This window comes from Notamacropus eugenii, chromosome 4 (assembly GCF_028372415.1).
Source record: "Notamacropus eugenii isolate mMacEug1 chromosome 4, mMacEug1.pri_v2, whole genome shotgun sequence".
Lineage (NCBI taxonomy): Eukaryota > Metazoa > Chordata > Mammalia > Diprotodontia > Macropodidae > Notamacropus > Notamacropus eugenii.
Genome location: NC_092875.1, coordinates 3,087,653 through 3,102,917, shown reverse-complemented (window position 1 = coordinate 3,102,917; position 15,265 = coordinate 3,087,653). Strand labels below are relative to the sequence as shown.

At 41.1% G+C, this 15,265-nt stretch overlaps 1 gene segment (V, D, J or C); it reads right to left on the bottom strand.

The window, feature by feature from the left end:
• Positions 1 to 12,561: 12,561 nt before the first annotated feature.
• Positions 12,562 to 13,089, bottom strand: LOC140498798 (immunoglobulin lambda variable 7-46-like). The segment is given in 2 exon segments: positions 12,562 to 12,887; positions 13,013 to 13,089. Coding segments are annotated over 2 exon segments (369 nt in total).
• Between the last annotated feature and the right edge of the window lie 2,176 nt (positions 13,090 to 15,265).

Sequence of the window (15,265 nt, the reverse complement as noted above, 5' to 3'; positions counted from 1 at the left end):
GTTCTGCTCCTTTCACTGGCTTGTAACCTCTTCAAGCTGAATAATTTGCGATCAGTTCTGTAGCTGACTTTGAGGTCATGTTCATCCTTGTTGAAGGTATGTGACCCCATGGCTGAAAACATCATGCTGAACATTGGGGGAGGAAACACACTGCTCTACTTCACTACACTGGTGTCGGAGAAACTGAGAGAATATCCTTCATTAGGCAGAACCCATGCTAGCATGCCGTTATAAAACGGGCATGCAATGCTGATGAACTTCTCCAGGAAACCAAACTTCACCATGATCTTTCACAGGCCCTAATGACTGACATTATCAAAGTCCTTGGGCAGATCCATAAATGTTGTGTACAGACATCTGTTCTGCTCTTGGCATTTCTCCTGGGGTTGTCAGGCAGCAGACACAACATACACTGCTCCTTTGTCCTTTCTGAGGCCTCCCTGGCCCTTGAGTAGATGACCATCATCCAGGTGAAGGATTAAGCGAGACTAGGGGGACATTTTGCTGGGAACAGAATAAGAGAAAGACTTCCTTGCACTTCTCACAGGGCAACCTGTTCCCTTTTTCATTATATAGATGAACAATGGGGGCATCCTTGCCTCCTGGGGGATAACTTTCTCTTGCCACATAAGCTGGAAGAATTTAATCAACTTTTATATGAGCAGTGAATGCTCAGCCTCATAGATCTCTGCTGGAATGGAATCAGCATGAGGTGCTTTGCCACGTGAGGGGAGCCTAATGGCATTCCAACTGTCTTCTTAGTGGGAAGTCGAGATAGAGAGGAATTGTCTTCAAAGGGAGGTAAATGGCTTCATCGTTGGTTGATGACTGTTGTTGAGAGCACTTTGGAGGTGTTTAGACAATCGTTCCAGGATCGTGTTCTTATCACTGAGCAAAGTCCAGCAGTGCTGAGTAGTTGAGATTTACCACAGACCTGTGGCACATAAATAGCCATCAAGCCATCATAAAAAGTCTTTGAATTGTTACTAGCAACCTAAAACTAATCCCATCAACTTATTTTTTTACTGAGCCAAGAATTCTGCCTCTCTCTAAGCTTGACTTCCACATTACTTTTGATGGAGTAGTTTATTTTTTCCTTCTTCAGTTCATCTGACAGAAGAGGAAATTGAGGCAAATGGGGTGAAATGACTTGTCCAGGATTACCCAGCTATTAAGTGTCTGAGGCTGGATTTGAACTCAGAAAGATGCCTCTTCTTGACTCCAGGCATGGTGTCTATCCACTGCACCACCTGGTGGTATGATATTTGCAGTCATGTTATCAAGTGTTTTCAAAGAGGATGAACATGGCATCAAGGGCAGGTCCCACACTGATAGGAAATCCTTCAATTTGAAAAGGCTACAAGTCAAGACCAAAGTGGAGGGAGTGTTGGTGCAAGATCTTCTGTTGGCAGATGATTGTGCACGCAATGCAGCCTCTGAAGCTGAGATGCAACAAAATATGGATCACTTCTCTGCTGCTTGAGCTAATTTTGGCCTAACAATTAACACCATGAAATATCAGCAGCATGAAAACACAGGTGCTCCATCAGCCACCACCACACTATCCATATGTTGAACCATAAGTTACAGCAAGAGGAGTAGTTCTGAATGCTGTGGATACGTTCTCTTACCTTGGTAGAGCACTTTCAAGGCACATACACGTTGACAGTGAGGTTGATGCATGCATTGCCAGAGCTGGCTCAGTGTTTCTGAGGCTGTGAAGGAAAGTATGGGAGAGAAGAGGAATTAGACTGCCTACCAAACTAAAGGTCTACAGAGCTGTTGTGCTGACCTCATTGTTGTTTCCCTGTGGACACTGCACAGTTTGCCAGCATCATGCCAGGAACCTGAATCACTTCCATTTGAATTGCTTTAGGAAAATTTTGAAGATCACCCAACAGGATAAGATACCAGACCCTGAGGACCTTACTCAAACTCAGTTGCCAGGCATTCAAACTCTGCTTCAAAGAGCACAGCTCCCAACGGCTGGTCATGCTGTTCGAATGAGAAATGTTCACTTGCATCAGATGGATGGAGAGGAAGCCCATTCCTCTGCCTTAGAGGCCCATCTCACTCACAGCATATCATACCTCCTTTTAAAACTGCCATTTGGTAATGTCTATTATCTGAAGTGTTTTCTTAGCATGGATGTGTCAACGTATTGAAATCTGGCTCCACCAGGTAAATCTGCTCCAATTGTGTCTATTTGCATGCTAGCAGTGACAAATTCTGGGAGGGAAATAGATTCAAAGTAATGAGTTTTATCCCTATACAACTAAGGTTAGCGCTCCTAGGGGAGATCATTCACCGAGTCTTTAAGGATTCTAGTGTGGCACCTGGCATAGGGCCTACTCATTCTTGCCCTCTAGGCTGGCTTACTCAGTCAAACCTCCCCTCACCCTGGTGGGTCTGGGCTTCCCAGAGGGACCAATACCATGAAGTCAAAATAAAAATTCTCCTGGGATGCTAGATACAACAAGTCAAAAGTCCATTCTTTCAATCGCTGGTCCGCAGACTGGTACCAGTCAGTTATTCAGTCACTTGATAGATATTAGGTTTATTTTCTGGCCTGGCTCCGGAGAATAACATATGGGCAAAATGTGCCTGTTATGGAGGTGTTCACCATTTGAGAGAGAGAACATGCAAGCAGCTACGGACAAATTCTCTTTATACTGGATAAATTGAGAATAATCAATGGGACTAATCAACCAAAGGCAGAAGCACAAATGGACATTGGCAAATACCTGGGCATCCTCAGAAGTGGAGGTCAAGACCTTCCATGACACACCATCACATGATTCCAAATGCTGAGCCCCCAGTCCCTACCCACCACAACTTCCACCCTGAGTTGGTTTGGCAGCACTTAGATGAGACTTTGAGGATGGAGCTCCCACTGACCAATCTTCTGTTACCCTCTTCTTTACCTTATGAATGACAATGCCACAAAACCAATTTTCTCTTGATCTTACTCCTTAAGAGACACTATTTCTAAGCTTTCTTTCTCCTAGTTGACTTCCTCTGCATGGAATACCTTTTCAAACTGCGGGGTCTGGAAGTGCATGCCATACTCAGACTCAGTCAGACATAGGTGCTACCTTATGGTCAGGGTATTTTAAATTGGGATTTCACTTTTTCATAGAGGCAGTCAGTTCTTAGGAACTTGGTAATAACTGATGAAAAGGAGATAAATAGAAAATATAAGGGTCTTGGAATACTACTAATAGTAATAATGATTTCATGTTAGCTAGGACTTTTTGATTCCTTAAAATTTTCAGAATGCTTTTCATAAGTTAACTCATTAGATGCTGACAACAACCCTTTGCGGTAGGTTATTATCTCCATCTCACTGATGAGGAAACCAAGTCAGAAAGACATTAAGTGACTTCCCTAGGGTCACAAAGCTAATAAATGCAGATTTTCCTGGTCCCTGAAACCAACAGGACAGACAGACAGACACATCAAGACAGACACATCCCTTGCTTCATGCTCAGCCCTCTCCTCAGCCTCCCCTAGGTTTCTCCTCCAAAACCTTTGCTAAGAGAGAGCAGCATGATGTGGAGAACAGTCAAGGCCATGGTGCAGATGCTGCGTCCTGGGGTCCGGAGCTGGGCTGGGCTCTGGCTAGTGTCTCTTATTTTCCCACTGCCCATTCTGGGAGGTTATAGGTTTGCCTCATGCAAATGCTTCTCTTCACCTCCCCTGTACAATCCAAGAGGCTGGGGACATGCCTGGTTAGGTCAGAGGGGCAGAGCTTGCCCTGGAGTTACCCCACTGAGCCCAGTCAGGAAACAGCTGCTGACATGGCAGGCATCCCCTGCCAACCCTAGACAGGACTGTGTGATTAATTAGCTATGAGCAACCTCAGGAGGAGTTCTCCAAGATGATCCCACAATGTCCCCTGCTGGACACAGTCCCCAAAGACACATACCATTAAGGACACATCAAGGATAGAGCCTACAGGGGAGAACTGAACTGGCCATTCCTCTCCTTGGGATCCCTGGCTCCTCTGCTCTTCTCAGAAGCTGAGATCAGCACACTCAGCCCTCTGTTTCACCATAAGCTCCGTTGTTCAGTGTCAGCTACAGACTGTGAAGAAACATGGCCTTTCCCCCTGGAAGGTGCCTGGATGTGGCCACAGTCAGGAATGTGGGAAGTGGATTAACACAAGCTAATTAGCGCACAGTCATGACAGCAGGGCACCAACCTCTGTCCTCCTAATGCTTCCTGGAGGCAAGACAAAAAAGAATGTTGAGAGCTGCCCTGAGGACCCCGACCCAGCTTCACTCACAGGGTGGATCCCCTGAGGGGCAGATGCTAATTAACTTCAGGGCTGGAAGGGTTACATGAGGGGCTGGGAGTTCCTACTCCTGGTACACACTAGCTCCCCCCCTCCCCATATCATTCCCTTAGACAGAGAGGGAGTAGAACTCCATCCACCTGCTCCTTAAATTATAGTTCACCAAGGGGGGGTGATTTTTATATTGGATCAATTGCTTAGACCTTATTGCTATTCATTAATGGGGGAAAAGAACTCCAAGCTTTACATCCTAAACTTGACTTTTTTCCCCACGAGACACCTGTTCCACAACAAACAAAATCAGAGAAATTGTGTGTGTTGGTTCAACAACTTCGTCAGAGTCCCAACTCTCTGAAGTCTCTTCTATCAAGCTGGGGATGAAGACTACTAGCTCCTCTCATGTGGCTCCTTCTGAGTCTTTTTCTACCTTCAATGAGCTGAAGACAGTGGGGCATCACTGATGTCTCTCAAAGCTGGGACCCAGAATAGCCCAAAGAGACTGAATCTCTCTTGTCTCTTGCTCTTAGCCACTGTGTTCTGCCACATTCACTGATCTTACAGCATTGATCTCCACCAATGAAAAGATAGTACCATACCAATGGACTTCAGGGTCAAGTAACAAGTGTACAGATTTTCATAGCTTTGGGGGCTTAGGTCCAAACTGCTTTCCAGAAAGGCTGGACCAGGTCCCAGCTTCACCAACAGTGCCTTAAAGTACATGTTTACCCACAACCCTTCCTGTTCCTCTTCTCTCCACTGTCAGTCAGATAGGTATGAGGTGGTACCTCTGAGATGTGCTCATTTGCATTTCTCCAATGACAAGCGATTTAAAGCAATAGCATCAATCTCAAATAAAATAGTGACCACTAAACTCTATGTACGTATGCCTGGGGCTCACCTACGTACTTAGAAAGCCACATATTTACATCCTCTGTGTTTTGTTAAATATTTCCTGATTAGGTTTAATCTTGTTCAAGCCTTACTCTGGAGTATTGCTGGCCAGGTGTGTGACACCTTTGTTTTAGAGCATTTGCTTACATGGCTAAGGATAGGTCCCATTTTGTCCTCTGTCAGCAAACTATCCATATTGTCTGACAATTTGTCAGTTGAGGAAATGCTTTTATTTTTGGAAATTTGAAACAGTTTGTTATATATATCTGAGAAATGAGGCCTTTATCAGGGAAGCATGTTATATTTTCCACATTTATTGACATCTCTTCTAATTTTTCTAACAGAATGTATTATGTAATATAGTCAAAGGAATAAGGTGAAGCCTAATTTCTCCCAGACTATTTTCAGGTTTTTCAGTCCAATTTTTAATTAAATAAGGAGAGTTTTTCCTAGGTAATTTATTTTTTTCAATTTATTGACACTGGGTTGTTGAGTTCCATTGCTTCCCATTTTTCCTTGTCTAGTCAGTTCCCTTGATCTACCTTTTCATTTTTCACCTATAGAAGATGCTTTTGATGACTTTGTCATACAGCTTGAAGTCTTGAAGGGCCAATTTTTTTATTCCTACCTCTTTTATTCATTTCCCTTCCTATTTTAGATCTTTTGCTTTTCCAAATGTATTTTCCTATTATTTCATCATGTTTTATAAAGTATTCCCTTGGTAGTTTCCTTGGTATACCATTAAAAACATAAATTATTAAAATACATGTCCTTTCTTAATTGATAGATGGTCAAAGCATATGAATAGGAAGTTTTCAGACAAAGCTACCTATAGTCATATAATAAAATGTCCAAAATCACTACTAATTAAAGAAATACAAATTGAAACAACTCTGAGTTATCACTTCACACTGATGAGATTGGCTAATATGACAAAAAAGAAAAAGGATAAATGTTGGAGTGGATGTGGGAAAACTGGAACACTAACACCCTGTTGGTGGGGATGTGAACTGATTCAACCATTTTGGAGAACAATTTGGAACTAGGCAAATGGGCTACAAAATTGTGTGTAACCTTTGACCCAGCAATACCACTGCAAGGTCTATATCCCAAAAAGATTTTTAAAAAGGGGGAAAGCACCTATTTGTACAGAAATATTAACAGCAGCTCTTTTTGTGATGGCTAAGAATTTGAAATGCAGTACATTGGGGAACTCCTAAATAAGCTGCGGTATATGATTCTGATGGAATGTTATCTGTGCTCTAAGAAATGACAAAGGGGTCTCGTTTCAGAAAAATCTGCAAAGATTACATGAACCGATGCAAAGTGAAGTGAACAGAACCAGGAGCACACTGTATACAGGAGCAGCAATATTTTATGATGAAGGATTGTTAATGACAACCACTCAGCCATATGACAATCCAAGACAATTCCAAAGGATTCAATCCCAAAGAACAATGAAGCACACTACTCTAGAGAAAGAGCTAATCCTGTCTGAAACAGACTGAAGCAGGCTATTTTTCTTTCTGTCATTTTTTTAACCTCAAGTTTTCCTATCCAAAATGACTAGTATGGAAATGTTTTCCATGATTGTCCATATATAAACTATGCAGAACGGCTTACTGTTTCAGGGATGAGGGAAAGGAGGGAGTGAGGGAAGGATGAAAATTAGAACTCAAAACTTCACAAAAAATTATAAATTGTTTTACCATATAATTGGTGAAGAAATAAAACATTACATTAAAAGTGTCCAATAACCTTGGTAATTCTGTGATTTTTATTTTATACTATCATAGACTAACCAAAAGTCTTGAATATTCTCCTAGTTTTTTATATAGCTCAATTTTTTTTCTTGAAAGAGCTCTATGTCATCGAATTTATACAACTTGTTTTTGTGCTTTGGTAGATCAGTTCCAAGGTATTGCACACATTTTGTAATTTCCAGTGGGATTTCCCTTTCTATTATTGCTTCCTGTGTTGTTCTATCAAAATGCTGTTGATTTTTGAGGCTTTACTTTGTAGCCTTCCTCTGAAAATATTCCAGTGACTCTTCTAAGAGAATGAAAATTCTCCAAGGCTTTTCATACCAGACTAGAAGCCTTACCCACAAAGCTTTCTGTTTTCAAACCAAAAACTATCCAATGCTTTAAATGAGGCTTGAATTCTTCAAGGCTTTACCTGAGATGATTTTCAGATAACTCATCACACTGAACACAAATAGCATTCCCAGTTCACAAAGACAGACCCAAAGCTGCAGCTTTCTTCTTTTTGCATATTCTGATCCAACACTCCCTTTATCAATAATATTTCAAATAATCTTCACTTAGATTTTCCTCCTCTGCCTCTCCCCTGCCTACCAGGTGGACAAAGACAAATTCTACCTGTTCTTAACTCTATAGCATCCTCTTTCTTTCCAAGCTGATCTGCAGATTCCAACATCGTGCTCATGTACATGTGGAAAAGGCATCAGTCACTCTCCCATCATAAGTCTACCAGTATATTTATGAAAAAATTAATACTGATGTTATCCTCTGTATTTTATGCAATAATTTTCTGTTAGTCTTCTTGTACTCCCAATTTAACTTTTCAGGTCAGTGGATGAGCCAAGGTATATGTTTTGAATCCAGTTCCAGAAGAAAATGCATGATATTAATTCCACATGATCAAGAGGAATTTTCCCTTCATTCTACTAAGAAGGCTTCCCATATATCTTTGTTTTAAAATACATTCTAATATTTTGATCATCAAAAATTGACAAATGTTCACAAAACGGAAATGAATAAAACAGTGAAGAATTACACCAAATATAAAAAATGCGAGACATTAATTACACATGATCAACTGCAAATTTCCTCTCCTTTAACTCAGAGGATTCTCGATATATCTTTGTTTTAAAATATGTTATGTTTTTAGTTAGCAGAAATTGACCTTCTTTCCCTCCAATTCCTGTATCATCTCCCCCCACCCCCCAACTGAGAGAAAGAAGGAACAAAATCCCTCCTACAAACATATCTTTGTTCTTCTGTTGTTCCATGATTTCTAAGTCACCATGACTCCATTGACCATACTGGCCATGAAAACATGTTGGCGTGCTTTGCCATTTCTTTCTCTGCTGGATGAATTAAAAAGAAGAAAAGTGACTTGCCCAGAGTCACACAGCTGGTATCTGAGATTTGATCTCAGAGTTTCCTGATTCCAGGCTTGGTGCTTTCTCCTCTGTAACCACCTGGATATAACATGTAGGGTCAAGCCAGATGTCTTCAATGGTTAAAAGTGTGTCTGTGTGTGTACACGTATACACACTCACACACACATTATACGTATAAAAATCATTCTTTATTTCCAGTTCTTTCATTCTAGATCAGGAGATAGGCAATATGTTTCTTCATTTATCCTCTGGAATTGTGATTGGTCACTAGTCTGGTCAGAGTTTCTCCATCTTCAAATTCTTTGTCTTTACCATGTTATTGTCACTGTAAAAATTGTTCTCTTGAATCTGTTCACTTCATTCTACATCACTTCATACAAGTCTTCCTTCCCAGGTTTTTTTGAAATTTCCCCCCTTCATGATTTCTTACAGCACAGAGTGCTGTGGAAGGGGTAGCGGTGAGGGTGATGGTAATGCAGAGGGATACGATGTCCTGCCTTCCCATTACTCTTCTCTGTTGAGTCTCAGTATACCCTCCTGAGAATGGAAGGCAGGCATAACCCCCGTCTAAGGAGAACAAAGGGTAGGAACAGCCCAACTGAACAATACAGTCACATAAGACGAAGGTTCAAGTCAGCCCAACGAGTTCACCCTAATGTGGCAGTTTCCTTAGCATGAAATCAGGCAGGGTTCCACAGAGAAGCTGGATTGAAATTTGGTAAACAAATGTCCTCCCTGTCTTGTGAGGATATCTAACCATATGCCAAAAAACATGATACTCTAAACAAAATGGATAAATACGTACAAAACATGTACTACTCAGATTAAAATAACGTGAATTGGAATACTTAACTTTATCTGAGAAAATAACAAACCACAGGCTCCCAAAAGAAAAAAATGAAACTATGAATTCTATCAAAATATTTAATGAAAAATTAACTCCTTTACTATAGGAATTATTTAAAAAATAGGTTAAAAGGTGTCCTACTAATTCCTTCTAGTGCAAAAATATGGTCTGGAAACCAAAACCAATGAGAACCAAAACAGAGAAAAAATAAGTGATTAACACCCTTAAAAATATCAATAGAAACTAAATAAAATAATAGCAATGAGACTGCTTCAAAAAATCACAAGACTCATACACTAAGGAGATAGTGGATTTGTAGCAGTAATGTAGAGCTGGCTCAATATTAGTCAAACAATAACTAGAATTGACCGTATTAATAGCAATATTGACAAAATCATACGATTATTTCAGTCGATTAAAGAAAACTTTTAACAAAATCCAACACTCATTTCCATAAAACAAAGCAAACCAAAAACCAGAAAACCAAAAACATTAAACGTCATTGGAATAAACTGAGCCTTCCTTAACGTGATAAATAGTATCCACCTAAAACTAAGAGCTAGAATGATCTCTCACGGGGATAAGATAGAAGCCTTTACCCCTTCGTAAGTGCAGAGATTGTTGTGTTCCTCCTTCATTGCCAAAGAACACCCTGCCATCAGAGAAATGATGGAATGACTTGCACTTGACTTTGTTTTGAGTGAGGGAGGGCGGTGCAAGGTCACCAACCTCACTTCTCTTCTGGAACCATCTGGAACCATTAATATCTCTATATTAATCAGAATGATAGGAGATGGCCCAGGATGCAATGGGAGACCTTGGCGCCTTTAGGCCAAGGCCTGTTTGGTACTCACTTAGGGTGAGGTAATGCCCATTCAGTGAATAGGCCTGTTTAGGAAGTAGTCAGGAGATGGGCCCTTTAATGAGACAAAGAAAAATAACTAAACCAGGCTGGGAGGGAAACAGCAACAGTTACTATTGTAATTAAGAGATTATTATTGATTAAGGTTATTAAGAGATAATCACTCTTAAGCCAGGAGGGTCCAGATAACAGCCCTTAAATGGAACTTGGGCAGGGGTCTAGTGTGGTACCATCTATGGCCTTCAGAGTGCAGTAGGTTTAAGGTTCTGGGAAAGGAAAGGGAAGGGAAGGAGAGGAAAGAAAAGGAAAGGACCTAGCTAGTAAACCCCAAGTTAACTGGGCATCCTCTGGCCATCCAAATTTACCTTCCTTTGGATAGGAGAAGAAAGGGGAGGGGGAAACAGACAGAAGAGGAAGTGCTGAGTTATCTAGCTGGCTGAGTCCCCACTCAAGCAGCTGGGTCTACTGACATGTTGTTGTGTTCGTCCTTCGTTGCCAGAGGAGACCAAGCCAACGGAAAAATGATATTATGCTATGAGACATGATGAACAGGAAAAATCTGGGAAGACATATGAACTGATTCTGAGTGAAATGAGCAGAACCAGGAGAACATTATACATAGTAACACCACAGTGTGTGACCACTAATTTTGATAGACTTAGCCCTTCACAGTAATGCAAGGCCCTAAAACATTTCCAAAGGACTCCTGACACAAAAATGCCATACACATACAGGGAAAGAACCATGGAATCTGAATGCAGAATGAAATAGATTGCTTTCTCCTTTGTTATGTTATATTTTGTTTTTCTCATGGTTTCTCCCATTCATTTTAATTCTATGCAACATGACTAATGGGAAAATGTGTTTAATCAGAATGTATGTTTAGCACCCATATAAGATTGGAAGCCATCTTGGGAAGGGGGGTGGAGGGAGATAATTTAAAACTCATGGAAGTGATCGTTGACAACTGAAAACAAACATGTTAATAAATTTTGGGGGAAAAGATTTGAACAAAAACGGATCATGACATGCAAATTACAGCTGTGGGATTAACTTTCCAGATGAGTTGAGAAATAGTCACCATCTCATTACTTCCTGAATTACTCCTGAAATAAACTAAGAAACTTCCTGCTTTTAAAGGTATCCATTTAATTTATCAATGAAGAAAGGTGGATAAGAGTAAGGACTCCAGATGGATGAGGAGACACTGATGCAAAAGTGATCAGTTACTCATTGTTAAATCGTGGGCACCAGCTTCAATGGGCAGCTAGGTGGGACAGTTCATAGAGCACTGGGCATTGAATCATGAAGACTCATCTTCCTAAGTTCGATTCTGGCCTCACATACTGGCTAGCTCAGTGTCTCTGGCAAGTCACTTAATGTTCTTTTCCTCAGTTTCCTCATCTATAAGATGAGCTGCAGATGAAAATGGCAAATCCACTCCAGCATCCTTGCCAAGAAAATTCGAAATGGTGTCACAAGGAGTCAGCCATGACTGAAAAATGAGTGACCAACACCACTTTTAATACGTTTCACTAAGAAAGGTCTTTATATTGCAGAAAGATCATCCATATTTCTGAGGGTCTTTTAGCAGGAATATAGAAAAATTTGTAGAGAAAAGTATTATTTCTTAGTATATTGTTACTTATTCTGTGTTGAATCTTCACTTTGGGATCTTTGGCTAAACTGTGTCATTGACCCACTCTTTTGACAGGTAGAACCCCTGTTAATAAAATTTTATCTTACTTTGAAAACGTATGTCTCAGTCTATAATGGTTCCACTTTACTCATGATAGTTTCCATCAATCTTTGGTGTCAGTTTCAGGCATGACACTGTACAAGTTAGGAAACTGAGTCACAGGGAGGTTAAGTGACAGTAAAAATCTTAGAAGTACTAAGCATCAGAGATAGGCCCATGGACTCCATGGCCAGTGCTTTATCCACAGGACCACCATACTTCCCTGGTTATAGCTCTTATACCATCGTACTCTAGGATCTCTTAGCTCTAAATCTGTGATGGGTCTTGAGCTACCCAACATGGTGCCTCCCACAGTTTAGAATAAACTTTTTTAAGGAGCTTACAGATTTCTCTTGTAAGCATTGTCACTCATCTTAAAGAGGACAGAGAAGTGGTATTGTAGTTTTAAGACTGTGAATGCCAGGCTCACTGTAATGTACATGATGAAAAGGAAGAGAGTTACCTCAAACAAGATACTGGGGAAAGTGTTGTAGCAGAACCTAATCTCCTGCTTCTTCAGGAAGACCACAAAATGTGTTGGGGGTGGAAGGTTGCAGAAAGTCTCTTTAGATAAAATAACTTGTGCCTCCAGGGACCTCACCTGTGGGGACCCAATCCTGGTCCTGACCAAGGGAATACTTGAGGCTGAGGAGAGTAGACCTTGGGGTGAATGTGGAAACATCCTCAAGTCCTACCAGAAGCTAGAGATCTGAACAATCTCAAAGAACCTGTGCTGCTGAATATGGGTTGGGCAAGAGGAGGTTTTTATCTCAGTTCCTCATATGAGTCTCTCACTGTGCTCATGATCATTATACCACAACGTACAGTAATAGTCAGCCTCATTCTCTGCCTGGGCCCCGTTGATGGTGAGGGCAGCTTTGTCCCCAAGGAGGGACCCTGAGAACCGGGCAGGAACACCTGATACACGATTGTTGGTATCATAGATGAGCATCCTGGGAACTTGGCCGGATTTCTGCTGGAACCAGTCAGGATAGTGCCCAGAGGTGACTGCCCCTGTGCTGGAGCTGCAGGTCATGGTGACTGTTCCTCCTGGGTTCACAGTCAGGGATGGCTCCTGAGTGACCACAGCCTGAGCAATGGTCCCTGAAACCAATAGAACAGACACATACATTACAGACAGAGACAGAAGCAACACTGCCAAGGCCTTCATCTTCATGCCCAGTTCACCCCTACTTCTCCCCAAAGAGCCCAGAGAGACTGTCCCTGACCTTCGCAGAGAGTGAGCAGGATGAAGAGAGGAGTCCAGGCCATGGTGCCAATGCTTTCCTTCCTGGGGCCCCAGACCATGGGCTGGGCTCCTGCTCTGTCCCTCTGCTCCAGTCCCTCTTATCCTCCTACCCCACCCCATCCTGAGAAGCTAGAGCCTTCCTTCGTGCAAATAACTCTTGAAATTAAACACACTGGGGCCAAGAGTTGGGTCCCCTGCTGGCTGTAGAGGTAATATTGAGGTAGGTGGGGTCAACTGTGGCCTGGTTCTGAGGTTTCTCCATGAGGCCCAGCCAGGAAACAGCTGCAGGGGTAGCAAGGATTCATGAACCCTCAATACCAACTCTGGCTGTAGTTTCCTGATTTCCCTTCTCTGATCATGCCCTGCCAACATGTACCCACGTCAGTCCCACAGCGACCCCTGGTGAACCAAGCCTCAAACTCATCTCTTGTTAAAGAAAAACCACCAGGGGCAGATAACTTAGGTTCTTCTCCTGTGGATTAACACAAAAAGAAGTAAAGTGACTTGCCCAGAGTCACACAGGCAGTAAGTGTCTCAGGCCACAATTGAACTCAGAGTTTTCTGACCTCAAGCTCAGTGCTTTATCCACTGAACAACCTAGCTGTAACATGTAGAGTCAAACCAAACAGATATCTTCACTATGTCCAGAAGTGTGTGTGTGTGTGTGTGTGTGTGTGTGTGTGTGTGTGTACACTAACACTCATTTATATTATGTATATATATATAGACAATCATTCTTTCCTCCCAGTTCTGAGCTGGGCAGCATGTTCCTCCATTTATCCTCTGGTGATTGGTCATTAAGCTGCTCAGAGTTTCTCCATCTTCAAAGTCTTTGTCTTTCCCATGTTGTTGTCAGTAAATAAATGGTTCTCTTGGTTCAATTCACTTCATTCTGCATCATTTCAAAAAAGTCTTCCCTTCCAGGTTTCTCTGACATTACCCCCTTCATGATTTTTTTACAGGGTGCTGTGTAAGGGGTGGCAGTGGGGGTGATGGTAATGCAGAAGGATGGGATGGCCTCCCTCCCCATTTCTCTTCTCCATTGAGTCTCAGTATACCCTCCTGAGAATGGAAAGTGGCCATGACCCCTGTCTGAGGAGAGTAAAGGGTAAGAACAGCCCAACTGTACAATACAGTCACATAGGAGGAAGGTTCAAGTCAGTCCAATGAGTTCACCCTAACATGGTAGTTTCCTTAGTATGAAATCAGTCAAGGTTCCACAGAGATCTTGGACTGAAGTTTCGTGAGCAAGTGTCCTCACTGTCTCCTGAGGATACCCAACTATATGCCAATAAAAGTGACATTCTAAATGAATGGATACATACGTGCAAAAACATATACTACCTAGATTAAAATAACATGATTTAGAGTGCTTAACTTTATCTGAGAAAAAAAATAACACAGCATAGATTCCCAAAGGGAAAAAAGGAAACATGAAATTTTACAGGTGAATTCTAGGACAGAAAAGTGTTTGATGAGAAATTAACTCCATTACTATTTGAATTGCTTTAAAAATGGATAAAAAAGGAGTCCTACTAATCCTTTCCGAGCAAAAAGGTGGTCTGGAAACCTAAACTAATGAGAACCAAAACAGAGAAAGAAAATAATTGGCTAATGTTCTTAATGAATATCAAAGAAAAGAAAAAAAATAAAATATTAGCAATGAGATTGTTACAAAACATCACAAAAATCATACACTATGTGATACTGAATTAATACCAGGAAAGTAGAGATGGCTCAATATTACAGAAACTATAACTGATTAAAATAATAACAAATTTGAAGAAATTGTGACTATTTCAGCAGATTAAAGAAAACTTTTCACAATATCTAACTCATTTCTATAAAACAAAACAAAGCAAAAAACAGAAAACTGAAGACATCAAATGGCACTGGAATGAGCTGAGCTTTACTTAAAATGATAAATAATATTTACCTAAAGCTAGGAGCCAGAATTATCTCTAACAGGAACAAGATAAAATCCTTCCTACCTATGTAAGTTGAAGGGTAAAGGTTATTCCCCCTCATAATAACTATTTTTCAGCATAATTGTAGAAATGACAGTGTTAGTAATAATAAAAGAACAAGAAATGGAAGGAATGAGCATAAGCAAAGGAGGCAGAAAGATGTCTCTTTTTGCAGGTGACATCAGTATTGCTAAGAGTACTTTAGAGAGCCACCTAAAAAACTGAAACAAGTGACATTGTCGGCAAAGCTCCAGGATATAAAAGAA